General features: G+C 42.4%; 1 protein-coding gene across 1 annotated transcript; it reads right to left on the bottom strand.

The window, feature by feature from the left end:
* Window positions 1-15,528: 15,528 nt before the first annotated feature.
* Window positions 15,529-25,889, bottom strand: Asb12 (ankyrin repeat and SOCS box containing 12). The gene is made up of 3 exons (XM_042666926.1): window positions 25,857-25,889; window positions 16,079-16,928; window positions 15,529-15,668 (listed from the first exon to the last, which is right to left on the bottom strand). Exons 2-3 carry the CDS (start codon window positions 16,902-16,904, stop codon window positions 15,535-15,537), a joined length of 960 nt encoding a protein of 319 aa, XP_042522860.1. The 5' UTR covers window positions 16,905-16,928; window positions 25,857-25,889; the 3' UTR covers window positions 15,529-15,534.
* Between the last annotated feature and the right edge of the window lie 1,280 nt (window positions 25,890-27,169).

Consider the following 27,169-nt stretch of genomic DNA (forward strand, 5'->3'; position numbering starts at 1 on the left):
ATTTCCGTGGCCGCGGTACTTACGCCTGATTGCTCCCTGGCAGCCACCTGGCAGTTTATCTCCAGCGCTAGAGACCAGTGGGAAGACGCTAGGCAGAGAAATTGGGAGACTTGGGGGAATTGTAGAGCCCCATTGCCACTTTGGCTGGCCCATCCTTATACGCAGTGCAGGGCGCCGTGCGGAGAGGCTCGATTTCCCTCACAGGCCACACAGAGGAGGAAATCACCTGTCAGGATAGCTCTGCAACCCACCTCTCTGTCTCTTAACATACCTAAGTCCTTAGGGAAGGCGCCACAGAGGCCAACTTCCACCCGTTACCGACGGGCCCGCCGGTTCCCGGAGAAAGGAAGGCTGTTCTTCAGTCAGCCTGCCTGTAACGGGCAGATTTGGAATTCAGAGCCCTAGGCTCATACTGGAAGACTGCTGACTCTATACTTCTATGACAAGATACCTGACTCCATAGTTTTGTCCTTCACCCAAATACTTCACCTCTTACCGAACACAGAGAGGATTCTCAAGGTCTCCACAGCGCCCCCCCCCTTGCCCCTCCCCTTAAATAAGAGCGTGGCATTCTGCAAATCCCCCTTCCTGAAAACTGTAGATACAATAAAATCTTGTCTGGCCCCTAACAGAGGCAAGACTGAGGATAGAGTGAAGAAGGCCTGTCAGATCAGCCTTGCCCTCTCCCTCTGGGTCTTGATGTTGAGGGGGAGGGGGACAGCTACTGAATCGGCCTGAAGACTTGAAGGGCCATTTGTGGCGGCCAAGGCCAGGTGAGCTGAGGCAACAAAGAATCCAGTTCTACCACTAGCTCAAGAATGTCCAGAAATTCCAATCTGAGAATTGTGAATGTTTAAAAGGGGAGAGGATGGATTAAAGTCATGGAGAGGTGCGGAGGGGGGGGTAGGGGGGAGGAAGGGATTACCAAACAATGTAAACTGTTTTTTTTTTCATTGCCTTAAGAGTATTCTCTGCTGCTCCACTAAGTCCTGTCAGCCTTGAAAAGATCCAGCTATGGAACTGGTAAAAAGAGGACAACTGCCTCTGCTGGTATTGAGCACAGAAACTGACATGGCTGCTGGGGCTGACCTCTGCCCAGTTTAAGACTTCCTATGACACATCGAGCAATCCATTTTCCTCTCTGGGCAAGTCTATCATTTCATCTCCACAAACAGAATCCAAGTTCTATCAGTTTAGCACCATTCTTTTTTCAATATTGCATTATACTCCAAACATCTCTAGATATCGCAAAAAAAAATTCAGCACTGAACATCAGATTCATCCTAGTTCTGGATATAAATATTCATGTCTTTAATCCTAGCTATTCAGGAAGCTGAGGTTCAAGGATAGTGGCTCAAAGCCAGCTGGGGCAAGAAAGTCTCTAAGACTCTTATGGCTGGAACTAGAGAAATCATGTTGAGTGATGTAAGCCAAGAGCAAAGACACAAACAGCACATAGTCTCCCTGATACATGGATATTAAATCCAAAACGTAAGTAGATATGACAAAATTAACAAGACTTAAGAAACAAAGGACTTCCACACATCTGGTCGAATCACTACTAAATAACCGCATGCTGCTGATCACATATATGGTATATATTTGCACACTGGAGGGTAACTAGGAGGAGGACACAAAACTACAGGGAATCAGGGAAAAACATACAACAGTGGGACCCATCAGATGCACTGGACATTGATCAAAACGAACCAAGTAACTCAATGGCAGCAATGGGAGGGAGGGAACAAGTTGGAAAGAGGGAACAGATGATGCTATGCAAAACAAAAGAAATGTACATATCACCCAGTGTGGAAGAAATAACTGTATTGTCAAACCTCATAGAACTCATAAATTTTATAGACCACAATAGACAATTTGCCCCATGAAAGAATGTGTTTGTGACTTTAAGAATCACTATCCCACAATACTGTGAAATTTGTGAAATTATGTAATCACTTAATCACAATAAAGAAAAAACAAAGACTCTTATAGCCAATTAATCACCCAAAAGCCAAAAGTGGAACTGTGGCACAAGTGGCAGAATACTAGGACTTGAGCACAAAAGCCAAGGGACAACACCCAGATCCTCCCTGAGTTCAAGCCCAAGTACTGGCAATAAATAAATAAATAAATAAATAAATAAATAAATAAACTGGGCCCTGGTGACTCACATCTGTAATCCCAGCTACTGAGGAGGCTGACATATGAGGATTGTATTTTGAAGCCAGGTAGGCAGGAAAGTCTGTGAGATCCTTATCTCCAATTAAGCAGAAAAAGCTAGAAGTAGAGATCTGGCTCAAGTGGTAGAGTTTGGGCTTTGATCAGTAAAAATTAAGCAAGAATGCAAGGTCCTGAGTTCAAGCCTCAGTACCATCACAAAAATAAACAGCTAGATAAATAATTAGATAGCCTTGTTTTGTTGCAATTTCCCCATCTGAATGACCGGATTGTAATGTTTCTCTGGAGCTATACTTATCTACTCTACAATGTCCTTATTCATATGTTAGATCTGATCTAGAAGCATCTTTTCCTAGTACCTCCTTCATAGATTTCCCTGCTGCCTGTGCCCTTGATCACTTACTGCCCATTCATATTTCCTCCCAGAACCTTCTGCCTCTCTGTTAGAGTATGATTATAATTTGGAAAAGATGGATTTCAAATATGAAGCAAAAAAAAAAAAAATAGCCACCAGGTCAGTCTCAGCTGTAGAAACAGAGAGAGAGAGAGAAAGTGTACAAAGTAGTCAGGTCTTGAAGGAGCTCTGGCCACTGTTATGTTGCTCCTATCATTACAGCTAGTACTCCATGACTTTGGCTCAGCTGCTCACTTTCTGCCATGCCTGTCAGCTTTGGGAGTGCTTTACATTGGGCTGAGCACAAATGAACAAGGCTTCAGGAAAATAAAAGTATTTGAAATGCTTAAAGATACTTCCTAATTGGACCCATTAATGTGAGTCAGTGTGCTAGGTATCTGTGGTAGGTAATAGTGTGGTAGTAACTGTAACCCCTCTTTACAATAAAAATTATATGTTAAAAAAAGACCTTCTCTGGTGGCTCATACCTGTAATCCTAGCTACTCAGGAAGCTGAGATCTGAGGATTGAGGTTCAAAGCCAGCCCAGGCAGGAAAGATTATGAGACTCTTATCTCCAATGAGCTACTCAGAAAAAGCCAGAAGTGCGAAAGTTCAAGTGGTAGAATGCTAGCCTTGAGCACAAAGAGGCTCAGAGGCAGTGCCCAGACTCTGAGTTCAAGCCCCAGGACTAGCAAAGGATGAAAGGAAGAAAGAAAGAAAGGAAGGAAGGAAGGATGGAAGGAAGGAAAGAAAGGGAGAGAGAGAGGAGAAAGGGAGAGAGGAGGAAAAAGAGAAAGAAAAACAGAGGAGGCTGCAATGCGTGGTAAGAAATGTATGCATTATCCTGCCCATGTAATTGTAACCCCTCTGTACAGTATGCTTGGTAAGAAATGTATGCATTATGTTCTCAAATAAAATTAAATTAAATTAAAAAAAAAGAAAAGGAAAAAAAAGGAAAAGAAAGAAAAGTGGAGGTTATCTCAGGTGGTAGAGTGTCATTTTTGAAGATTAAGAGCAAAAGGCCCTGAGTTCAATGTTTATTACTAGTACAGAAACATACACACACACACACACACACACACACACACACACACACACACACACACCTTCACTACCTGGATGTGTTAAGGCTCAACTAGCTAACTTCATCCTGCCTATGGAAGCAATACAGAGCAGTTGCTTTGCACCAAACTAGCTGGGCTGGGCTACCAGATCTACCCCCTTTGGAACAGTGTGATCTGGACAAGTTAATTCACCATGCAAGTATCAACATTAATCTTCTACAAAATAAAGATTGTAATAGTAGCCCATGTCCCATATCATGAAATTTTGGTAAGAATAAGTGAATGATTCATGTGAAATGGCACAGAGCCTGGTACATACAAAGCTCTTAGGAATATAAATTGGTGTTATAGTTGTGGTAACTGTTATTGTTATTTTTTCATATTATCATTATTATTCTTCTAGTCTTCAAAGTTACAAAACTGCTAGATTTAATTTTATATATTTATTTATTATTTTAACTTTTGTATTCTTTTAAAATTATCTTTAGTTGTACAAAGAAATGACTTTTAAATAAAATCACACGAGCCTGTTGTTCATTCTACACAGATTCCTTTTGATTTTACAAAGCCTGATTTTTCCAGAGTAGAGCCTCTTGTTCATCTTTACACCCTCATTCTCCACAAGAGAGTTTACTACAAACTTAATGCTAAGTATATTATGTTTGCTAAACACAGTCAAATGAGACATGTTCTGGCTTAATAATCAAACTTAGGTGCCAGCATTCTCCAGTGAAGTATGATGTTGTCAATCACTGAGGGGCCCCTCTGTGCCACATTCCTTGTTAAATGCCACATTCATCATGCAGGATGGTGAACTAGGCACAGCTTGTGCCAGTCTAGTATAGTAGAAAAGGGACACAATTCACTAAGCCAATACCCTGCACTTTCCAAGTTGAGCACAAAACTGCCAGATGATGTTGAATATAGGAACTGAATTAAGAAAACCTAATGATTCTTTTTGAAACATTCAGAATTTTTTCATATCAGTAATCTTACCTTCAGGACTGAGAGTATAGTTCAATGGGAAAGCACTTGCCTAGAATGTACTGGGCCCTGAATTTCCATCCCTGGAAGCACAAAAACAAGTAAATGGAAAAAATAAATAAAGATGGTAAATTTGAGTCATATATGGTGGCATAGACCTATAATCCCAACACTTGAAAGTCTCAGGCAGGAGGATCATGAATTTGAGGTCAGTCTAGGCTACATAGTGAAACCTGTCTCAAAAAAGCAGAAGAGCCAGGTGCTGGTGGCTCATAGCTATAATCCTAGATACTCAAGGTTGAGGATCATGGTTCAAGGCTAGTCTCAGCAAGAATGCCCATGAGAATCTTATCTACAATTAACCAACAAAAAAGCCAGACATGGAAGCTATGCCTCGAGTGGTAAATCAACAGTCTTAAGCAAAAAAGCCAAGTGGGAGCACAAAGCCCTGAATTCAAGCCCCAGGACTGGCACACAAATAAGAACAAAATTGTCTGGGAATGTGGCTTAGTGGTAGAGTGCTTGCCTAGCATGTATGAAGCCCTGGGTTCGATTCCTCAATACCACTATGGCTCAAGTAGTAGAGTTCTAGCCTTGAGCAAAAGAAGCTCGGGGACAGTGTCCAGGCTCTGAGTTTAAGCCCCAGGACTGGCACCAAAAAAAAAAAAATTTAAAAAAGAAAAAATTCCATCTTAGGGCCTTTGCCCTTGCCATTTTGCTCTGCATAAGGTATTTGCTCTCTGCATATGGACATGGCTTGTGCTTCACTTTCTTCAGGTGTATGTTGAAGTGTCACTATTAAGGAAACCTACTCTGGATACTTGATACATAAATTAGTAAGCAGTTCCCATTCCTACTCTCTTCACTTTCCCATCCCTTAATTGATGTTTGACTCTTATCCATGGTGTTTACCACCTCCTGACATATCATGAGTTATTGTTTATCTATTTTTATTGTCATTTTTATGATTTTTATTGTAAAAATGGTGTACAGAGGGAGGGGCTACTGTAACATGAGTAAGGTAATGAGTACATTTCCTATTGAGCATTGTTACCTCCTCCTTTGTTTATCCTCTTCCATCCCTTTCCTCCCCACCTCCCCAATTCCTCCCTACCCCCCAAGTTGTAAAGTTTGTTTTCAACAAGACACTATGTTGTCATTTTTTTCTCCTTTTTTAGCAATACTAGAATTTAAACTCTCAGCTTGTACCATTTGAGCCGTATTCTCTACCCTTTCTGCTTTTCTTATTTTTTAAGTTAATTTAATTTTATTGTAAAAGTGATGGACAGAGGGGTCACAGTTACAAAAGGAAGGTAATGAATACATTTTTAAGTATTACCCCCTCCCTTGTTTTCTCTCTCTTTTCCGTCTCCCTAAGTCCCCTCCTGTAAGTTCATTTCCAACATAGTGTCGGTTCACCTTTTGTCCTTTGTCTCACCATTCTGTTATTCTCCTTCCCTTCCCCAAATCAAATAAAAGTATATATAAGACACAGAGTACCAAAATCAAAAACAGTGACAATTGTTTTTGGAAAACAAAATGAAAGAAAAAATAACTTCACACAGTACATTAACAACAACAACAACAAAAACCCTAATTTCCATTTTTTGGAGTTCATTTTGATTAGCATCATTTTATTCAGTCATATGTACATAGCTTTTTTTAAATTTTTGTTTTTTTTGTTGGTTCTGGGGCTTGAACTCTGGACCTGGGTGCTGTCCCTCAGCTCTTCAGCTCAAGGCTAGTGCTCTACCACTTGAGCCACAGTGCCACTTCCAGCTTTCTCTACTGATGTGGTGCTCAGGAATCGAACTCAGGTCTTCATGCATGCAAAGCAAGCATGCTACCACTGAGCCACCTTCCCTGCCCTGTACATAGCTTTTGAGCTGTTATGATACTCTGCTAGGACTATCCTAGACATATACTAATTATTACAAATGAGGGAAACCATGGAGCCTATGTTTCTTTGGATCTGGCTTAATTCACTTAATATGATTTTTTTCAGTTTTTCCATTTCCTTACAAATGAGGCAATGTCATTCTTTCTGATGGAGGTATAGAATTTGAGTGTGTATATATACCACATTTTCTTGATCCATTCATCTACTGAGGGCCATCTGGGTTGGTTCCCCTTTTTGCTTTTCTTATTTTTTGATTAAGGTCTCGTTTATACCTGACATGACGTAGACCACTATCCTCCTATTTATATTTCCTTGGTAGATGAGATGACCACTCTATCCAGATTTTATTGTTTGTGATGGGATATCAAAGGCTTTTTACTCAGGCTGGCCTGGAACTGTAATATTCCCTAAGTCTACCTTCTGAATACCTAAAAATTACAGCCATGAACCACCACACTTGGCTTTTTCCCCCATTGCTTTCATTGTCTGTTTTCTATCACAATAATGGAAAGCTAAAATTAAGGCTAACAGACCTTGAACAAAGATCTGTAAAGTGTGCATTATGGCAGATGGTGATAAATGTGATGGAGAATGGGGAAGCAGCATAAGGAATACTAGGACTATGAGGTAGCTGTCACCCAAGAAGGTGATATGCAAGACCTGGAGGAACTAAGGGAACAAACCATGGGACATCTGGGAGAAGTGTTCAGGCAAAAGGAATAGGAAGTACAAAGCCTCTGAGAGGGAAACACACTGGAATATTAAGAGAAATGACAAACAGCCAGTGCAGCTGGAACAGAGGGAGGGAGGGAGGGGGAATGTGGTGGGAGAGGAGGTCATAGAGGGCATGGGGGACAGGTGGTGTACAGCTTTGTGAGTCATTGTAAATACTCTGGATTCTGCAGGATTTAGTGCAGAGTGAGGAGTCTCTTTATCTTAGTGAAATGTTTAGGTTGCGTTAGCAGCAAGAGAAGAAGCAGGAAGGCCAGACAGGAAGCTCTGCAATGATGCTCATGAGAGGTGATTGTGGCTCACAACAAAGTGGGAGGTAGTAAGATGACAAGAAGATTTTGATCCTGGATGTGTTCACAAAATTGAACTGGCTAGACTTTGGATGGCATGTTAGATGAAGGGTGTGAGAAAAGAGAGGGGGAGTCTTGAAAGGGAAAGATTGTCAAGGTAAGACTAGAACCAGGAGAGCTGGCTCTCCCAGAAGCCAAGGGAGGCACTAGAGCTTTATTAAGAATACAACTGTTGCCAGGTTCACGCCTATAATCCTAGCTACTCAGGAGGCTGAGATCTGAGGATCTTGGTTCAAAGCCAGCCCGGGCAGGAAAGTCTATGAATAGACTCTTTTCTTCAATTAATCATCAGAAAACCGGAAGGGGCACTGTGGCTCAAGTGGTAGAGTGCTAGCCTTGAGCTGAAGAGCTGAGGGACAGCACCCAGGCCCAGAGTTCAAGCCCCACGACCAGCAAAAAAAAAAAAAAAAAAAAAGGAAAAGAATACAGTTGCCATACAAAATAATATTTATCTAAATTAACTCCACGAAATAAAAAACAAGGTTTTTTTTTTCCCTTTGTTGCTGTTTTTGTTTTCATTTCCTTTTGACATGTTTGCTTGTTTATCTGTCTTTGGGAGTGTAAGGGGAGGCACTGAAATGGAGGGACAAAGGGTGAACAAATGCAGCAGTGGTACTCACTAGACACTATGTTGAATATAAACCATACAACTTGTGGGTGGGGATGAGAGGGAAAATCTAGGAGAGAAAGAGAGGGAAGGTGTGACATTGTACAAAAACTAATGTACACTTTACCTGACTTGTGTAACTGTAACGCCTCTATATATTGTCTTCATAATAACAATAACAACTAATTAAAAATAATAGAATTGCAAACTGGGTGCTAGTGGCTCATGCCTATAATCCTATCTACTCAGAAGCTAAGATCTGAGGATGGTAGTTCAAAGGTAGCTGGGCAGATAAATCTGAGAGACTCATCTCAAATTAACCAACAAAAAGCCAGAAGAAGAGGTGTGGCTTAAGTGGTAGAGCACCAGACTTAAGTAAAAAACCCTGGAGGAGAAGGCCCAGGGCCTGAGTTTAAGCCCCAGTACCAACACACACATACACAGAACACAATTGCTAAGAGTACTATTAGATATTATCCAGAGGTCCAGCAAGACAAAAGTAGAAAACACACTATTATATATGGATCTAGCAATTTCTGGTGATGTAGTAGGACTAGGTATACACCAACTAGACTCTGGTGGTAGAGTGTCAAGAGAATATTCTCTGATGAAAGGGAGAATGAATGTTGCCTCTTTGTTCCAGAAGTTTCATGCAAAAAGGTGATAGATAGAAAGAGACTTGCAGTTCAGGTTTGTTTTTATAACATGGAAGGATGTGAGTTTGTTTATATGCTGACAGGAAAATATCAATCAAGTAGAAGACACAGGAGACAATAATTGATGGGTAAGACACTATGGGTGGGGGTAGGGAATGGAATCCAAAATACCTGCATATAAGTTAGCCTTGGAGGGGAAGAGGAACACAAAAAGAGGGAATGACAGTGGATCTTATAAAGTTTGTTGTAGTAAATTGAAGGTGCCGGGGCTGGGAAGGTGGCTCAGTGGTAGAGCACTTGCCTTGCATGCATGAGGCCCTGGGTTCGATTCCTCAGCACCACATAAGAAAAAAAGCCAGAAGTGGCACTGTGGCTCAACTGGTAGAGCGCTCGCCTTGAGCTGAAGAGCTGAGGGACAGTGCCCAGGTCCAGAGTTCAGGCCCCATGACCCGACGCCCCCCCCAAAAAAAAGAAAAAAAAAGAAAATTGAAGGTGCCATTTTCAATGACCTCTGCCTGCTCTAGGAGATGGGAGTCAAAGACCCCCCCAGTTGGACTGAGCACCAGTGGCTCACATCTATAATTCTAGCTACTCAGGAAGCTGAGAGCTAAGGATTTCAGTTCAAAGCCAGCCTGGGCAGGAAAAACCTGTAAGACTCTTATTGCCAAGTAAAGAGCAAAAAGCCAGAAGTGGAGGTGTGGCTTAAGTGGTAGAGTGCCAGCCTTGAGCAAAAAAAGCTAAGGGAGAGGGCTCAGGCCCTGAAATCAAGCACTAGAATCAGCATACACACAAAAATAATGACCCCTAATTGGCAGGGAGAAGAAAAGCAGGAGTTGTTGTGTGTTCCAAAGAAACCTGTTGACATGGAACAAAGTTTAAAATATTTACTACACTTGATAAAGGTCTATTTACCATTTCTTTGTGGTAAAAATTTCAAACTCCTATCTGCTATGTTTCTGAAATGGACAGTACATTATTGTTATTTACAGACATCCTATTGGGAAACAGTGTACTAGCATATCTTGTTTCTATGTAACTGTAATTCAGTGCACACTGATGAATACTCCCTGTCGCTTCATTTCCTACTGTCTCCTTGTCATACTCACCATTCCCTCAACTCCTGTAATATCTGGGTTTTGGGCCATCAGTTACTGGTGTTTGAACACAGCAAAGGAGAACACAAGGAAAAGCAGAGCACCAACCTTGAGGGCAAGAACTCAGCAAGAGCCTAAGACGCTGATTTCAAGTCCTAGTACTGGAGTGTGCACACATGTGCACACACACCACACTCACACACACACACACACACACACACACACACACACACACTCTGTCTCTCTCTCACACACACACACTCAGAGTAGAACACTGGGTGCCTATGCTCAAATCTGTAATTCTAGCTACTCAGGAGGCTGAGATTTGAAGATCATGGTTTGAAGCCAGACCATGGTAGAAGGATAGTGCCCAGGCCCTGATCAAGCTCTAAATCTAAGTCCCAGTATTAGTGCACATGTGCTCACATGTGTGTGCACGCACACACACACACACACACACACACACACACACACACACACACACACACACACAGAGCCGGGGCTTACTGAATCCTAGGCAGGGAAAGGGTTATATCTACTCTTACCATAAATCTATCCCCTTACCTCAGCCCCTTCAGATTACCCCCAGTGGTTGGGGCTGCCATTTAGATCTGTTTGAGAAAGCAAGAAAGGAAAGCAAAGGAAGGGGTGACATTGTCTAAAACGAAATATACTTTCTACCTGACTCGTATAACTGTAACCCTCTGTTCCTCACCTTTATAATAACAATAAAAAATTAAAAAGAAAGCAAAAAAGAAGAAGGAAGAAGGGAGGGAGGGAGGGAAGGAAGAAAGGAAGGAAGGAAGGAAAGGAGGGAAGGAAGGAAGGAAAGGAGGGAAGAAATCATTCTACCTACCTGAAAAAGTTGTGCTAAAAAGTAAATGAAATGATGGAGGTGCAACAATCATTCTATGCCCATAAGAGAATAGCTATTGATACCAGATTTTTCCTGGGAATCGGGAAATATGCTCTCAGAATTCTCAGTCAGCCATTCCTATGACTATGCATGTCCCATTCTATGGGGGAAAATTTTTCAGTTTCAAACACCAGGATGTTCTCAACCTTCTCCAGTGTAGTTCCCAACTTACTGATGTTCAAATACACCAAACGAGCCAACTGAACTAAGTTCTCAAACTGCTCTGTCTTTTTTTGTTGTTGTTGTTGCTCATGGGGCCTGAACTCTGGGCCTGGGCGCTGTCCCTCAGCTCTTCAGCTCAAGGCTAGCGCTCTACCACTTGAGCCACAGTGCCACTTCTGGCTTTTTCTGCTTATGTGATGCTGAGGAATTGAACCTAGGGCCTCATGCATGCAAAGCAAGCAGTCTACCTTTTCAGCAGCCACCTTCCCAGCAGCCTGTCCTGTCTTTTTCTATATCTATGCTTTACTCACTGAGTTTCTTCCATTAGCACCACATCCATTCACACTGATAAATACTTTCCACCATTCAAAGCTAGATCAAGTACCACTTCTACCAGGCTTTCAATCAATTTAGCAGTAAAAAGGATGTTTCTGATTTTTTTAATCCTTTGGGTCATTTTGCACATTGAGTCTAGTCTTTAGGGACCATCTATCTGAATAAAGTGAATGAATTTTCCATTTCAAAAAAAGTAGGGGCTGGGAAGGTGGCTCAGTGGTAGACTGCTTGCCTTGCTGGAATGAGGCCCTGGGTTTGGTTCCTCAGCACCACATAAACAAAAAAAGCTGGAAGTGGCGCTGTGGCTGAAGTGGTAGAGTGCTAGCATTGAGCCGAAGAGCTGAGGGATAGCATCCAGGCCCAGAGTTCAGGCCCCACAACCAACAAAAAAAAGGACATGGGCTGGGAATGTGGCTTAGTGGTAGAGTGCTTGCCTAGCATGCATGAAGCCCTGGGTTCAATTCCTCAGCACCACATAAACCGAAAAAGCCAGAAGTTGAGCTATGGCTCAAGTGGTAGAGTTCTAGCTTTGAGTAAAAAAGCTCAGAGGCAGTGCCCAGGCTCTGAGTGCAAGCCCCAGCACTGGTAAAAAAAAAAAAGTATAGGGGCTGGGAAGGTGGCTCAGTGGTAGAGCACTTGCCTTGCATGCATGAGGCCCTGGGTTCAATTCCTCAGCACCACATAAGCAAAAAGAAAAAAGCCGGAAGTGGTGCTAGGGTTCAAGTGGTAGAGCACTAGCCTTGAGCTGAAGAGCTGAGGGACAGTGCCCAGGCCCAGAGTTCAGGCCCCATGACTGGACCCCAAAAAAAAAAGTATAGACTTATCAGTGGTATATGCAAAGTGATGTCAAGACCCAGATTCGTGGTATTTCCAGGGAGGAAGAAAGGGAGGTGTGTTAGTACACTTGTGTTACTATAACAAAATGCCTCAGACTACTTAAATTATCAACAACAGGGATTTATTGCTCATAGTTCTGGAAGTTAGCAAGTCCAATATCAAGGCACCTGCAGATTCTGTGTCCAGTGAGAGTCAATTCATAAATGGTGCTTCCTACATGAACTTCTATAACAAAAGGGGGAAAGGGGAACTCATTGGAGCCTCATTTAAATATAGGTACTGATCTGACTCATAATGGCTGACATTTTCATGGCTTAATCACTTCCCAAAGGTCACAGTTCTTTTTTTTATTGTTGATGTACAGTTACATAAGTCAGGTGCATTTCTTTTTGGACAATGTCACCTCATCCCCAACTCTCTCCCAGTTTCTCCCTCTAATTCCCACCCACAACATGTCTAGTGAGTACCTCTGCTAGTAAGGTCCCATTTTTCAATATATCATCATATTGAGGATTGGGTTCCAACATATGAATTTTGGAAGACAATAAAGTTCAGACCATAGCAGGAGGAAAGGTGGGGGAAAAAGGATGGGTAAAATAAAGTCAGGAATAGACAAAAAGAGAAAAGAAGGGATCAAAGGAGCCTGAGACAGTTAAGACACAGCCTTCTGAAAAGCTGGTGGCTGGAGCTGGGGGTTGGGGAGAATGGGGTAGGGAGATTAGACTCTCACTTAGGGTCAGTGTCAACAAATGTCAAAAGATCTGGAGGCAGGGACAATTTCACTCCAGGAACAGTAGCGTTCCTTCTACTTCTTCATGTGGCCTAGGGAAAGTCAGAATTTGAGATAATTACAAAACCTGATTCCATTGCCTAGATGGAAATGATTAGGCCCGTGAAAGAAGAAGAACTAAGGCACTAGGTGTGTGTGTGTGTGTGTGTGTGTGTGTGTGTGTGTGTGTGTGTGTGAGAGAGAGAGAGAGAGAGAGAGAGAGAGAGAGAGAGAGAGAGAGAGAGAACACCTGGATCTTGAACAAAAAGCCTGAGTGCTATCTCTGAACTTTATGTGGTCAAGGCTAGTGCTCTACTGCTTGAGTCACAGCTCCTCTTTCAGCTTTTTGGTGGTTAATTGGAGATAAGAGTCTCATAGACTTTCTTCAATGAGCTGGCTTTGAACCATGATCCTCAGATCTCAGCCTCCTAGTTACCCAGCCACCAACACCAGGCTTGGCACCAGGTTTTGAGGTTTTATGTGCCTACTAGCAACATAAGCAACTGGATAAAAACAGCTGGGAATAGTCTGGAAAGCTAGACTACTGAAAGTGTGATGCATCGAACAAGATCTCCCTCATATAGAAAATAGGGCTGTTTTAGCCCTTTCTCTTGGCCCAAAATTTGAACACTCCTATAATGTCCTTAGATGTAAATCCTTTGTGATTTCTAGAGAGTCAATATGCTTTCATGACTCAGAGAATCTGTGCCCCACATGCCACAGGGGAGGCTGATCCCCATTTAAAGTATGTACCTAGGAGCTTGTAGCAGATAGGGCTACTGAACTTGAATCCAAATGCCTGAAGGCCTTGACTATGGGAATAGTGGTCAGGGCCATGGGTGGGGTTCTGGAAAATCCACACTTCTGGAGCCCAGATTGATAAAAAGGTAGAAGAGAGCTCAGGATGCCTAGTTAGAAGTCATTTGTGCTTCTGTTCTTAAACTGTCATGCTCCTTGGAGATAGGCAGTTGCCCTGCCCTCCAAAGTGCTAAAGAATGAAAATCTGGAAGTTGAGTGGGACAGTATGGGTGAGTGGGCAGGAGCAATATGAAGATATCCAGTTTTCTTGACTTCCTAAAGTCTCTAAGGCACTAGTAGCTATGGAGAATGGGGAGTATAAAGAAGAGAGACAAAGCAATTTAAGGCCCCATCCCTTTCCCCATGATAGGAAAGCATGATATAAGGGACTGTGAAGGCAGCTCTCAGGAAGAGTTCTAAGTATTTACAGTGCTTCCTGATATAGATTATTTAGGCTCACTTCCTCTACTCCTTCCCATGTCCCTTTCCCCAGCCACAGTTGTACAGAGAAAAACCAAAAAGGTCTTGTAGAAGGATGAAGATTTAGCAAAATGAAGGTGCCTAGATTTAGGGGAACATCTGAACCCAGGGCCTATTTGCTTCCTTCCTTATCTCTGCTCCTATCACAGGGGTTGGACCCCTGGTGTGCTGTACTCAAGTAGACTATCTTCTGGTTTGGTTCAACCAATAAGAGGTACTAATCCAAGGAAAGGAAAAATAGAGAAAGCCAAGTACTTACCCTCTACCTTCTCTGCACCAACAGTGGCTCTAAGTTCCAGCTCCTGGCTCAGGTCATACCACTTTGTCCCATTATTCCTCCATTCTTTGTCTCCCCCTGCTCAGCGGTATTACAGGGAGGTTGACTTCTGGAGACTTTGTTTCTCACAATATAATATTAGCTGATTTCCAGTTCCCCCAAAGAGACAGACATCAGAGAAAAATTAGAGATCAGGATTGAGGAAATGAGAGGGCATTTTTTTCTTCTGCTTTGGACTGCATGTTTTATGTGTCAGTTTTGCTCTCATGGACAGACAGGCTTGTGATCCCAATTTCCAACAAGTGATCCTTGTTTCTGTACTCTAAAATACCTCCTTTCTCACAATGCTAGCTAGAGATCATGTTTGTTTCCTTCTGTCTCTGATCTTTAGGTTATCATTTTGTCCTGCTTGTATTCTCATAGGCTGAGAATTTATTTTCAGCATTAAATTCCTTGTCACAAATATTTGCTTATTTTCCTAGTGGATCTTGACTACAAACTCAACTTGCAGGAATGCATTCCATAACTTAAAGTGAGTGAATGGAAAGTTCATCAGCCATCTAACTTCAAGTAGTGAAAAACAGGGGTGGGGGGGGGGTGGATAGCCTTTGGAAACACACCTTGTAGTACCAGGCTCATGGGTTGGCAAGTTGATACTAATCTTACACTCAGTTGGGTTCTTCAGGACCTCGTCTTAGAGACAAGTGTGGTGAAAGGGTTTAGCCACTGGCTTACTTTTCTCTTTTGTTTTCCTGTGTTGTCACATGCCAGACCAATTCCATCCCTTCCTATAGCTGATCAGACCCCTTGCCCCAGTGACTCTCTTTCTCCCACATACACAAACAGCAGACACCACAGACTGATTTTGTTGAGGATTTTTATTGTGGAAGACAACATAAGAGAGCAACTCAAGTTGAATGGATGGAGCAATACAGCCCTTTAGCTACCTGGGTCTCCAGGTGGGTTTTTTGTTGTTGTTGAGGCCCCATGGATTTCTGATTATGGCAGGTGTTTAAGGTAGTTAATCAACACAGGAGGAATATCCAGCTTGTCGATGGCTTGTGGCTGGCTGTTCTTGCGCACAGCTCTGCGGATAACTAAACGAGCCTGGGAGAGGAGTGACCGTGGAGTAGCTGCATCAATGAGAAACAGGTAATAAGGAAAAATTCTCAATGTAATTATCCAGGCTGAGCCTACAGCCACTTGGCCCTGGTTTCTACTGCCCTAATGTCCTCTTCCGTTCTAAGAAATATCTCCTACCCTGCCTCTAATGCATGCTGCTGCTGGTGATACACAAGGCCTTGAGCTTCAGAGGAGGACCAAAAATCAAGAGCTTCCTCCCTCCCTCCCTTCCTTCCTCCCTCCTTCCCCCATCTTAGTGACTCTTGCATTAATGTGAAATCTGTAATTCCTCCCCACTGGGACCCCAGGAGAAAGAAGATAGAGTTTTCTCCAGTTCAACACAGAAGAATGGTTTGGATGATTTGGGGCTCTGAGACCTACAAACTAGGAGACCTATTGAAGTAGCCTGCTCACCACTCACCTCGGGCCTGAAGCAGCAATGCAACCCCTTTATCATCTTGCAAGGTCAGGTCCGGAGGGAGAGATGGAAGATAGATGTTAGCACCAAAATCGATTAACAGCTGGATGTACTCTGGCTCACAATTATGGTGGATGCAAATTTCGAGGAGGGTACGGGGCCGTGGAACACGAGCCAACAGTCCCTGGTCAGTGCAGTTGTAATCAGGATCTGCCCCATAGAGCAAAAGCAGGCGGAAACAGTCGAGGTGCCCATACACTGCAGCCAAATAGAGGGGGCCAGAACATGAAGCTACATTTGATGCCCACACTGGTAGTTTAGCCTTGACATTGGCCTCTGCACCATGGCCTAGAAGCTCTTGCAGAATGGCAACAGCACCATCACGAGCAGCAGCAAGCACAGGAGAACAGTTGTTGTAGATGCTCCCACCAGGACAGGCTCCTGCTTCTAAAAGCACACGCACACACTCCAGATGGCCATGACTGACGGCGGTAAAGAGTGGTGTCTGTGCCTTGACATCCAAGCTGTCAACATCAGCGCCATGTGCCAGGAGGACTCGCAAGCAGCTTGAGTGGCCATAAGAAGCTGCCAAGCGCAAGGGGGTCCCAGGTACACCCCAGCCACTCCTGCTGTTGATGAAACGTTTGTAACGTTCCTGGTGTAGAAGCTGGTCCAAGGTATAGGAGTCATTGTCATACACTGCTTGATTAAGAGCTTGTTTCTCTCCCATGTTGGTGTCCTCCTCCTCTTTTTCAGGCTGCAGGAGGGAGAAGATCTTGGTGATGTCCATGAGGTTCATCTTGGCTGATTGGAACAGAACTATTTTCATTATGAGGAGGAGGACATGCTAGATCTGTGGGTGACAAAAGATGGGGACTAAGGGTCCCTATGAACACCTAGAATGCCAGCCTCCACTTGAGCCTCTTGCCTGTTGCCCTTCAACACTAATTCATGGGTCTTCTCCTCATCCTCACTCACACTGTCATATTTCAAGCATTATGAATTGTGGTCAAAACATGTCAGGCCACATCACAGCTTGTTGCTTATGTAAGAGGCAACTTAAAACTTTTTCTTTTTTTTTTCTTTTCTTTTGTTGAGAAATGTTGAGTTTCTACTTGGGGGCCCATAAATTAACCGGGAGAAGGATAAAAACTAGACATCTCAGATTTCTCCATTTTGTATCTATATTCTTTGTCCTGAACTATTCTCTCCTGCAGTCACTTTATAGCTATCTTGGAATCCAGGAAGGGCTAGACCATCTGACCACTGTCAACAGCTCTCATTGTCCCACCTGAGTCAATGAACCGTCAGACCACCTGACACCACATCTAAACCTGACTTGGGACTGTTTTAACTATACATACATTTGTTACCTCTGTCCTCTGATTCTCCCTATTTAATCTGAAGCTAATGTCTGTGTCCCTGAAGATGGCTGAAGATATGTTGAAGTGCTGTCTTCCCATGGCTTCCATGTAATAAATGTCCTTTTGCTGCCTTTTATCAAAGCTCTTTGATGGCATATAGTGGGTAGTCACAGGACCTGACATGTGAGACTCTTGGAGTTTGGATCTGGGGTCTAAAAACCCAGTTTGAGCTTTGGTGAGTCAGCCAGAAGAAAATGCACTCTTTAGGTGCTAGCCACTCTCAGCTAGTCAATACTGAACAAAGAGGAAAGATGGAATTCGTTCCCTGAAGCTGTTAGAATCCCTTTTATTCGAGGGATGTTTCCTTTTCTTTCCACTTTGGCCAGCATTAACTGCTTTTTACCACCATTTGGTGAGATGCAGAAATGAATAAATTTGGAGGCCTTTTGAGTTGAATCACTGGCAAGTTCTCTCCAGTAGCGCACAACGACCTTGCTTTCTTGTGGTTTGAATAGGCCATTTGTTTTAGACAAGAAAAAAATCGAAATCTTGTGATTTGTTGTCTTGTTCCTCTCTTGTCAGATCACTTTTGGGCTATTTGAGGCTTAGGCCATTTATTTCTAGACAGGGAAATTTGAAACTCTGCAGGACCAAATAGTAGAGACAAGGTATAAGGATATAGTTGCTTGGGAGATCTCTGTTGTAATTTGCTTAAGAATGAAAAGTGCTAAATCTATCTTGCCCCCTAGGGAAAATTCTACCTCACTGTTCCACAAAAAGGGAAAAAGAAAAAACCCAAACTGCCAGGTGTGCGTGGCTCACACCTATAATGCTACCTACTCAGAAGGCTGAGATCTGAGGATTTCAGTTCAAAGCCAGCCTCAGCAGACATATCTAAGAGACTAATTTCAAATTAACTAGTAAAAAGATGAAAGTGGGAAGTGTGGCTCAAGTGGCAGAATACCAGCTTTGATTGAAAAAGCTAAGCCCTGAGTTCAAGCCAAATACAAGTAAAAATAAACAATAGCAACAGCACAAAAACCAAGCAAAAAGATAAGTTGGGTGCTGGGAAGGTGGCTCAGTGGTAGAGTGCTTGCCTTGCATGCATGAGGCCCTGGGTTCGATTCCTCAGCACCACATAAGCAGAAAAACCTGGAAGTGGCACTGTGACTCAAGTGGTAGAGCACTAGTCTTGAGCTGAAAAGCTGAAGGACAGTGCCTAGACCCAGAGTTCAGGCCCCACAACCAACAGAAAAAAAAAGATAAGTTCTCTAATACCGATCTCTGGATTAATGTTTGTGTGTATTATTTTTGTGTATATCTATTGTCTGTGTCTACGATGATTGGGTTGATGGAGGAAAAAAATTTAATAGCAGCAGCAACAACAGTCTTATTTAGAAATCCATTCTTGTTTTGGCTACCAAGATAAAAACCTCACAAAGTGAACAATGTTAGGCACAACTCAGTAGGTTCCTGGAATTCCTAGAAATAACTGACTGACATATTTATAGTCACTACAATGAATTTTTGCATTTCCTTGAGCTTGTTAGCACTTGAACCTAATGCCTAATATAAAATTGTTGTTTTTCACATATATGTATGTGTGTATGTATATTACTATCTTTAGGATGATTCTTAACTGAAAAATTAATGTAAGGAACTATTTTATATTTTTTCTTTCTCTTATTCTCTCTCTGTCTCTGTCTCTCACTTCCATATCACTTGTAATAAAACTTGTTTTCCAAAGTTCTTATTTCAACTAGGTCTAACTAAAATAACTCAGGCTCAGATTTAGGGTGGGGGAAGGTCATTTCAAACTTGAGGCTTAAACTCAAAGCAGGCTGCCTAATTTGGAGCTTGCAAAAGAGCTGAACAAGTAATCTTGATCTGTTTCATTCTGTCCTCAGTGTGATACAATCTAACTCTCTTTTACAGTATGAGTTTATCAATAAATTTTAAATAAATAGGGTTTTTTTGGTATAGAGAAATAGTTTAGGATTGCTTTCTATCTAAGTCCTCATTACCATATAACACATAGTCAGATAGGATAGCTCACACCCATTATCTCAGCTATGGTGAAAAGGTTAACTAGAAGGATCAAGGTGAAGACCAGCTCCAGCAAAATGTGAGACCTTAGCTCAAAATTAATCAGAGAAAAGAGAGCTTAGAGGTTTGTCTCAATAGTAGAGTGCCAGCCCAGCAAGCACAACCCAGAGTTCAAACCTCAGCACTGCAAAACTCTATGCAAGGCTATGAACAGTTTCTTGTATTGAAAAATAAAATCAATTTTGTCTAAATTCAAATTTTTGTAAGTTAATTTAAACTGCACATTAAAAAAAATCAGCAAGTGGTAGAGAGCACTAGCCTTGAGCTGAAGAGCTGAGGGACAGCACCCAGGCCCAGAGTTCAAGCCCCACAATTGACAAAAAAAAAATCAGCAAGTAGGAAAGATATACAATAAGTTATTGGGAATATGTTTTTGGAGAAGGAAGTTAAAAGGAAAGGGAATGCTTGTGTGTGTCTTTGTCTGTATCTTTGTGTTTCTGTGCATGTATATGCATGCTTGAATCCAGACCTTGGCATTGTCCCTTAGCTTTACCAGTCAAAACTGGTGCTTGAGCAGACAACCCCCACTTCTGAAGGTATGATTTTAAATGAGGGGTTTTTGGAGAATGAGTTTTGACCTAAAGTGTTCATTCCAAAATGGGGGCAAATAAAGAAACCAACAAACAGGCTAAGACAAATATCAGAAGGCTCAAAGGCAAGTTGTGCTATATGTATGAGGTCTAAAGTGAAAGATGTAATATATGAAAAGTGTGTGTGCAAAATTACATCGGTTGGGGCCTGAGAATATGGCTTAGTGGTAGAATGCTTGCCTAGCATGCACGAAACCCTAGGTTAGAGTGCTAGCTAAGCAAAAGAAGCTCAAGGAAGTGCCCAGGCTCTGAGTTCAAGCCCCAGGAATGGCAAAAAAAATTAAATTGGTTGTAACTAAAATACCTAAAGAATTTTCTAAGGTCAAAACTAAAATCTAGGCTGGGAATGTGGCTTAGTGGTAGCATGTTTGCATAGCATGCATGAAGCACTGGGTTTGATTCCTCAATACCACATAAACAGAAAAGGCTGGAAATGGTGCTGTGGCTCAAGTGGTAGAGTGTTAGCCTTGAGAAAAAGAAGCTCAGAAACAGTATCCAGGCCCTGAGTTCAAGCCCCAGTACTGGCAAGAAAACAACAACCTAAAACCTAAAGCCTAATTCTCTATCAGGTGTCTTAAAGATATTGTTCTTATTTTTGTAATATTTGCAAAAAATAGCTTAGAAAAAAGATGTATTTTGTCAAGATAATTGCTCCTTAGGCATTTAAATATTTAGAAAACTAAACATTAAATCAGAGTTCATTTATAACAAATGTCTATATGTACATATGGTGTGTGTGTGTGTGTGTGTGTGTGTGTGTGTGTGTGTGTGTGCATTGGTACTGAGGCTGGCACTCTACTACTTGAGCCACAACTCCACTTTTTTGGTGGCTAATTGACAATAAGAGTCTTTTGAATTTGTCTGCCCAGGCTGGCTTTGAACTGGGATCCTCAGATCTCAGCCTCTTGAGTAGCTATTATTACAAATGTGAGCCACTGACACCCAGCCCTTACTTACCTTAATCAAAATGATTTTTGCTGGTTTAATTTGAAATAAGATTCTTGAGATTTGCCTACCTGGGTTGGCTTCAAATGTTGAGTCTCAAATTCCAGCCTCCTGAGTAGCTAGGATTATAGGCATGAGCCACTGATGCCTGCTGTATATGTATGTCTTTTTTTTTGGTGCGCTGGTCCTGGGACTTGAAATCAGGGCCTGACACTTCCCTTGAACTCTTTTGCTCAAGGCTAGTGCTTTACCACTTGAGCCACAGCTCCACTTCTGGCTCTTGTGGCTAAGAGTCTCATGGACTTTTCTGCCTAGACTGGCTTCAAACCTTCATCCTCAGGTCTTAGCTTCCTGAGAAGCTGGGATTATAAACATGAAACACCAGGGCCCAGCTGTTGTCCAAAATTTTAATCATGGCTATTCAAACTTTTTGTCATTGCATTTGGGTCCTTCTTTGGACCATTTGCAATCAATCTCATGTAAAATGACTCCAGAAAATACTTAACTTTCAAACAACTTAGCAGATTTTTTAATGGCAGACAAGACTAAACTTAATAAAAACAGGTAGCTGGGCACTGGTGGTTCATGCCTATAATCATAGCTACTCAGGAGGTTGAGATCTGAGGATCATGGTTCAAAGCCGGCCTGGGCAGGAAAGTCTACAAGATTCCAATCTCCAATTAACAACCAAAAATCCAGAAATGGAAACAAATAGCATTTCCTGATTAAATGAAGAAGTGGTATTGCAAAGAATCCACTTCAAGGAAAATGAAGAAACAGATATCCATCAGGAAACAGTTGATGCTTTCAGAGCCAGTTCTCACTGGTGACAATTAGTTTCTTCCCCAAGACCACTTCAAGCCAAGGTGACCCTTTGATTGTCAACACCTCCTCAAACCATTGCTTTCCATCCTTCTGATGGAAGCCTTACCCATTCTCTCTTGTCAATCCACCTTGGAGTCTTGACACAATCCTCAACTCTTCTCATTCCACATTCCCCAGGCCCCATGAAAACACTCACGACCCAATGGCTGACTCAATCCCAAACCCAAACCTTACCAATTCTGTTCCTAGTTTTCTTCAGTGTGTGGACATCAGGGTGAGTTGGTAGGTTTCTCAGAGTTTGAACCTCTCTTATTCATCCATATCCTGCAGCTGAAATCCCAAGACCTTCACTCACTTTTTATTCACTCTTCCTCCCCACCCCTCTTTGTTACCCGGATGCCTCAGGTACTCTCCTCTTGAAAGAAAGTTATGAGGTGGATGAATGAAGTCACTCTCAATGTTAGGCCTCCCTCTACCTGCTACCAACACCTCCATATGTGATCTTATTATTTTTTGTTGTATTACTCATACAATAGGAATATAAGTTTGGAAATGAGGCAGGCCTATAATTACAAGTCAGTACCCCTAGCTTGTAGCAAGTGATCTTGAGCAAGTAACCCCTTCTTAGTGCCTCAGTTTCTCCCTTCTTAGAAATGATAGCTCATGCTTCACAAGGCTGTTATAAAAAAGAACACTAGCCTGATGCTAGATCTCCAAGAGCAAGCTTCTTTTCTCTACATGCCAGCTCCTCTCTCTCAACTATCTCTACTTCGTATGTAGATGGTTTCTATTGCTACAGCTCCATACTTAATGTCCTATAACTTCAAAGCTGGAATAGACCTTGTGGATAATTTAATTTCTTTGATTACAGATGGAGAAACCAAGGCTTGGATGAGAGCCAGGACTTTCCTAAGGTCACAAGGCTGTTACTGTGAGTTCTGTATGGACTTGTGCTCTTCCTTAGCCTTTTCTGCTCAAGGTTTGCATTCTTCTACTTAAGCCATACCTCCGCTTTTCAATCTAATGGACTTTTCTGCGCTAGATGGCTTTGAACAGTGGTCCTCAGATTCTCACCCTCTCACTTGGCTTGAGTGAAGAAGCTCAAAGTTGGCATTCTACTTCTTGAGCCAAACCTCCACTTCTGGCTTTTGACTGATTAATTGGAGATAAGAATACCATAGACTTTTCTGCTCATGCTGGCTTTGACCACATTCCTTAGATCTCATTCTCCTGAACAGCTAGGATTGCAGACATAAGCCACCAATGCCTGGCTTGAGTTATGTTATCAAGAACCCAGAACACACATATTTTTGTGCTTTTCAAAGTTATTCTTTTTTTTAAGCTTTTTTTTTTTTTTGAGACAGGGTCTCACTCCGTAACCTAGGCTGGCCTTAAACTCACAATCCTCTTACCTTAGCTTTCCAAGTGCTGGGATTACAATTATGTACCACCACACTTGGTTCAAATCTACTTCATGTAATGGGCTAGAGGATATTAACCCCATTTTATGGATGATAGGCTAGAGGATATAAGATTTTGAGAGGTATGCCACATCAAGGTAACACCAGAGGCAGGAACAGAATTTAGGTTTTTCCACTTCCTATCCAACATGAAACAGAAAACACACACCCTTCTCCCTGCTTCAAGTAGAGTTATAGGGCAGCTTCCAGGATCCTCACTTCTCAGAGTCAAACCAAATTCCAGGGACTTTAGTAATGGAAAGTTCATTTGTGAATCTTATCTCTGACAGTAGGGACTTCTTTTTTGCCATTTTTTATCTGGGGACTTGAGTTTGGAGAGCTGAAGAAAACAAGGAGCAGTGGAGGAAATTGCTGAAGCCCTCATCTAGGTCATACCATGAACCCAGAGTGAAGCCCATACAATGAGTCTTCAGATTGAGATGAAGCTATGGATTCTGGGGCTTTGCTACTCAGGTGAACTGTGTACCCATTAGACAGTGACAAGAAAATCCAGTGTCACTATTTCCTAACCTGAATGGCTATAGTTTATTCATCACAGAGTAAGTGTGTGGTGGGTGTCAGTGGCTCACGCCTGTAATCCTAGATCTAATTCCTGAGTAGCTAGGGTATCTGAAGATTGAGTTCAAAGCCAGGCTTGACAGGAAAGTCTGTAAGACTTATCTCCAATTAACAACCAAAAAGCTGGAAGTCGAGCTGTGGCTCAAGTTGTAGAGTGCTAGCCTTGAGAAAAGAAAGCTAAGGGACAGTGCCCAGGTTCTGAGTTCAAGGCCTACTACTGGCACTTATACACACACACACACACACACACACACACACACACACACACACACACAGAGTTAGTGTGAACTTGCTATAGACAAAGAGCCTCTGATTTCCAAAGTGCACGGTTGTGTGTGTGCATATGTGTGCTAGTCCTGGAGCTTGAACTCAGGGTTTGGGCATTGTCCTGTAGCTTTTTTGCTCAAAGCCAGCACTCTACCACTTAAGCCACAGCTCCACTTATGACTTTTTAATACTGGTTAATTGGAGATAAGTGTCTCATGGATTTTACTGCCCAAGCTAGCTTTGAATGGTCTTCCTCAGATCTGATTCTTGAGTAGCTAGGAGTACAGGTGTGAGCCACTGGTAGCCAATTCCAAAGTGCACAGTTTTAAAAAATGTTTTTCATGACCTTAACATTAGTGAGATCTATTCACCCCTTTCATTGTATTTTTAGTATATAAAATAAGAACTGAATGCCAAATGATTAAAAATATAAACAAATACATATGATTAAAGAAAACTAATTATATTAAAATACTTCTATCAAAACATTTTTAACAAAATATTATAGTAATAGATGTTCTATATTGACATCTGAAATAACAAGCTCTACTGAAAATTTCTAATTGAGGAAAGATTTAAATGAAACTTCTTCTCTGCCACCGTGTCATATGATATAAAATGTCTGTCATTTCTTCTGGTGACCAAGTTATGGGAACTGTGGCCATTTGTTGCCTGAATTTATCCTTGAAAGAAATGGTAAGTTTCAGTTAGAGATTAGAGGCTAGAAGACAAAAAGTAATTGTTTAACTCTTCCAAGTTTCTGAATCCTCCTTATTTTATCTAAAATCCTCCTGGAATCTTAGAGGCTAGGTTAAGAATTCCTTCAGGAGAATGGCAGATTTCTGTGAGACATAGAGTATTCAGGCATTAGGAGACTATTTAAAAAATCCCCATCCTCCTCCCATTCTGAGGAGCTTCGCAGTCAAGCCCACTCTGCTATCCCCCTCCCCATATACAGACACACAAACACTGCACAGATACACAAAGCCCAACCTTAGTCCTCCTTGGTGTATAATCTGCAAATGCCTCAAGAAGTAGTTCCAGTCAGGCAGTGTAATCACCACTGTGAGAGGCAGAGACCGGAGGACTACCAGTTCAAGTCCAGCCTGGGGCTATTTAGCAAGTTTAAAGTCAGCCTAGCTAGAGCCTGTCTCAAAACAACAACCCCCCCCCCCACACACACACAATTTTTTAAAAAGCAGCAGAATAGATCTGGGTAGATCCCAGACTCTAGGCAAACACCCTTTGGGATAGATGAAGCCAGAAGGTGGCTTGAGATCTTGTGATCTTTTCTGAAGCTTTTTCCCTTATCAACCTCCCAAATGCTCCCAGGATCAGAGCAAATAGCAAGTCTTATTCCTCCCTGTCACATTGCTGGATCCTAGGCCCCTAATACTCACAAGACTTGCCGCAGCCAACGATGCTGTGTAGAACTGGGGTCCTTTTGCTGCACCTCTGCGAAGTACACTAGTGCCTGTTGATTCTTTCACCGGGAGCTCCTGCTGCCCCAGTCTGGAGCACGGTGGGTCCTCTGTTCCCAGTGTTAACCAGTGGAAAGGCTATAGGCTGGCTGGGTTCAGGGGCTAATTTTAGGCTCCCCTCCCCCCCTCCCCCCCCCCCCTCGCTCCAGACCGTGTTATCTTACCAGTGCCATTCTGAGAGTGATCCCAGTGAGAAGAGGGAGGCCGCCCACGGGGAACTCCTGGAAGGACCAACAGAATGACAGGTGTTTGGTGAAGCAAGGGCTCCTGCTCGTGTCCTTGCACACCCTACTCCACTGCTGAAATGGGTGACAAGATGAGGTGCCCTAAGCTGCAGATGATCCCGCTCTTCTACCAAGGGGCTTGAAAAGGCTAGTGGTGCCCAGCATACCTATCTCGGAGCTGGTGCCTCTTTTCTCCTCTGAGTTTAATCTCACTGGATTTCGTTTGTCTTTTCTTTAGGGCACAATATCACAGTGCCCTCCCTTGCCCTCCCCATTCCCTAGAGTGAGGGAGGAGTATGGAAAGAAGCCAACATACTAGAACACCTTCTCAGTGTTTAGTGTTTCCTGAAGGGTTTTTGTTTGTTTGTTTGTTTGTTTGTTTTGGTTGTGCTGGTACTAGGCTTTGAACTCAGGGCCTTGCCTTCTCACTGAAGTTACTTGCTCATGGCTGGCTCTCTACCACCTGAGCCTCACTTCCAAACCAAGAAAAATGACAAGAAACCTACACAAAGTCAAGAGGAGGACTTCTTTATATAAAGAGCCAGTTTATGTGGCTTTGAAATTTAGGTTTATTTTGTTGTTGTTACTGTTGTTTTGATTTTTGTAAGCATAGTAATTGAACTCAGGTTCTCAAACTCCTCAATTTACTTGCTCATGGCTGTCACGTTACCATTTAAGCATCTCTTCCAGACCAAGAAAACTTGCCAGAAATTTACACAAAGTCAAGAGGAGGACTACTTTGTGTCAGGAGGCAGCCTTTGAGGCTTTGATATTGGGGTATTTTCATCTTTTTTTCTTTTTGTGCCAGGGTTAGATTTGAACTCAGGGCCTCAAACTCCTTCAACTTGCTTGCTCAGTGGGCGGTCTGTCACTTGAACTGGACCTCTAGCATTATCAGTGTTTGTAAAGCTTAAGAAGATTTCAGTCTTTTATAAAGAAACCTCCCAATCCACTCACTCACCAGTCTCAGCCTGAGGAAAATGCCCATCATCTGACTTTTTGCAGTCCTAAAGCAGCACCAGCATGTTAATGTGTCCAGGACTGGGAACTTTGTCAAGAGCTCAGCTCTTGAGTATCATTTTATCTCTTTGGTTGCCTGTAAGTGATAGAAGTGGCAAAGGAAAAAATTTTTAGAAACAGTCAGCTTCTATTTTAGGTGTCACACAAAAAGAATATGTGAACCAGCATCCTGCTGGCCTCTGGGTAAAAGGCCAGTTCGGCATTAGGTCTAGAACTCACACGGTGATCTGATC

The sequence above is a fragment of the Dipodomys spectabilis genome, unplaced genomic scaffold (genome assembly GCF_019054845.1).
Source record: "Dipodomys spectabilis isolate Male_0828 unplaced genomic scaffold, ASM1905484v1 ptg000370l, whole genome shotgun sequence".
In the NCBI taxonomy this organism is placed as follows: Eukaryota; Metazoa; Chordata; class Mammalia; order Rodentia; family Heteromyidae; genus Dipodomys; species Dipodomys spectabilis.

Excerpts from the sequence above, each read along its gene's own strand:
- Asb12 (XM_042666926.1), bottom strand. The coding sequence starts at position 16,904 with ATGAAAATAGTTCTGTTCCAATCAGCCAAGATGAACCTCATGGACATC. Across the intron at positions 15,669-16,078 it reads ATTGCTGCTTCAGGCCCGAG|CTACTCCACGGTCACTCCTC; the intron begins GTGAGTGGTGAG and ends TCATTGATGCAG.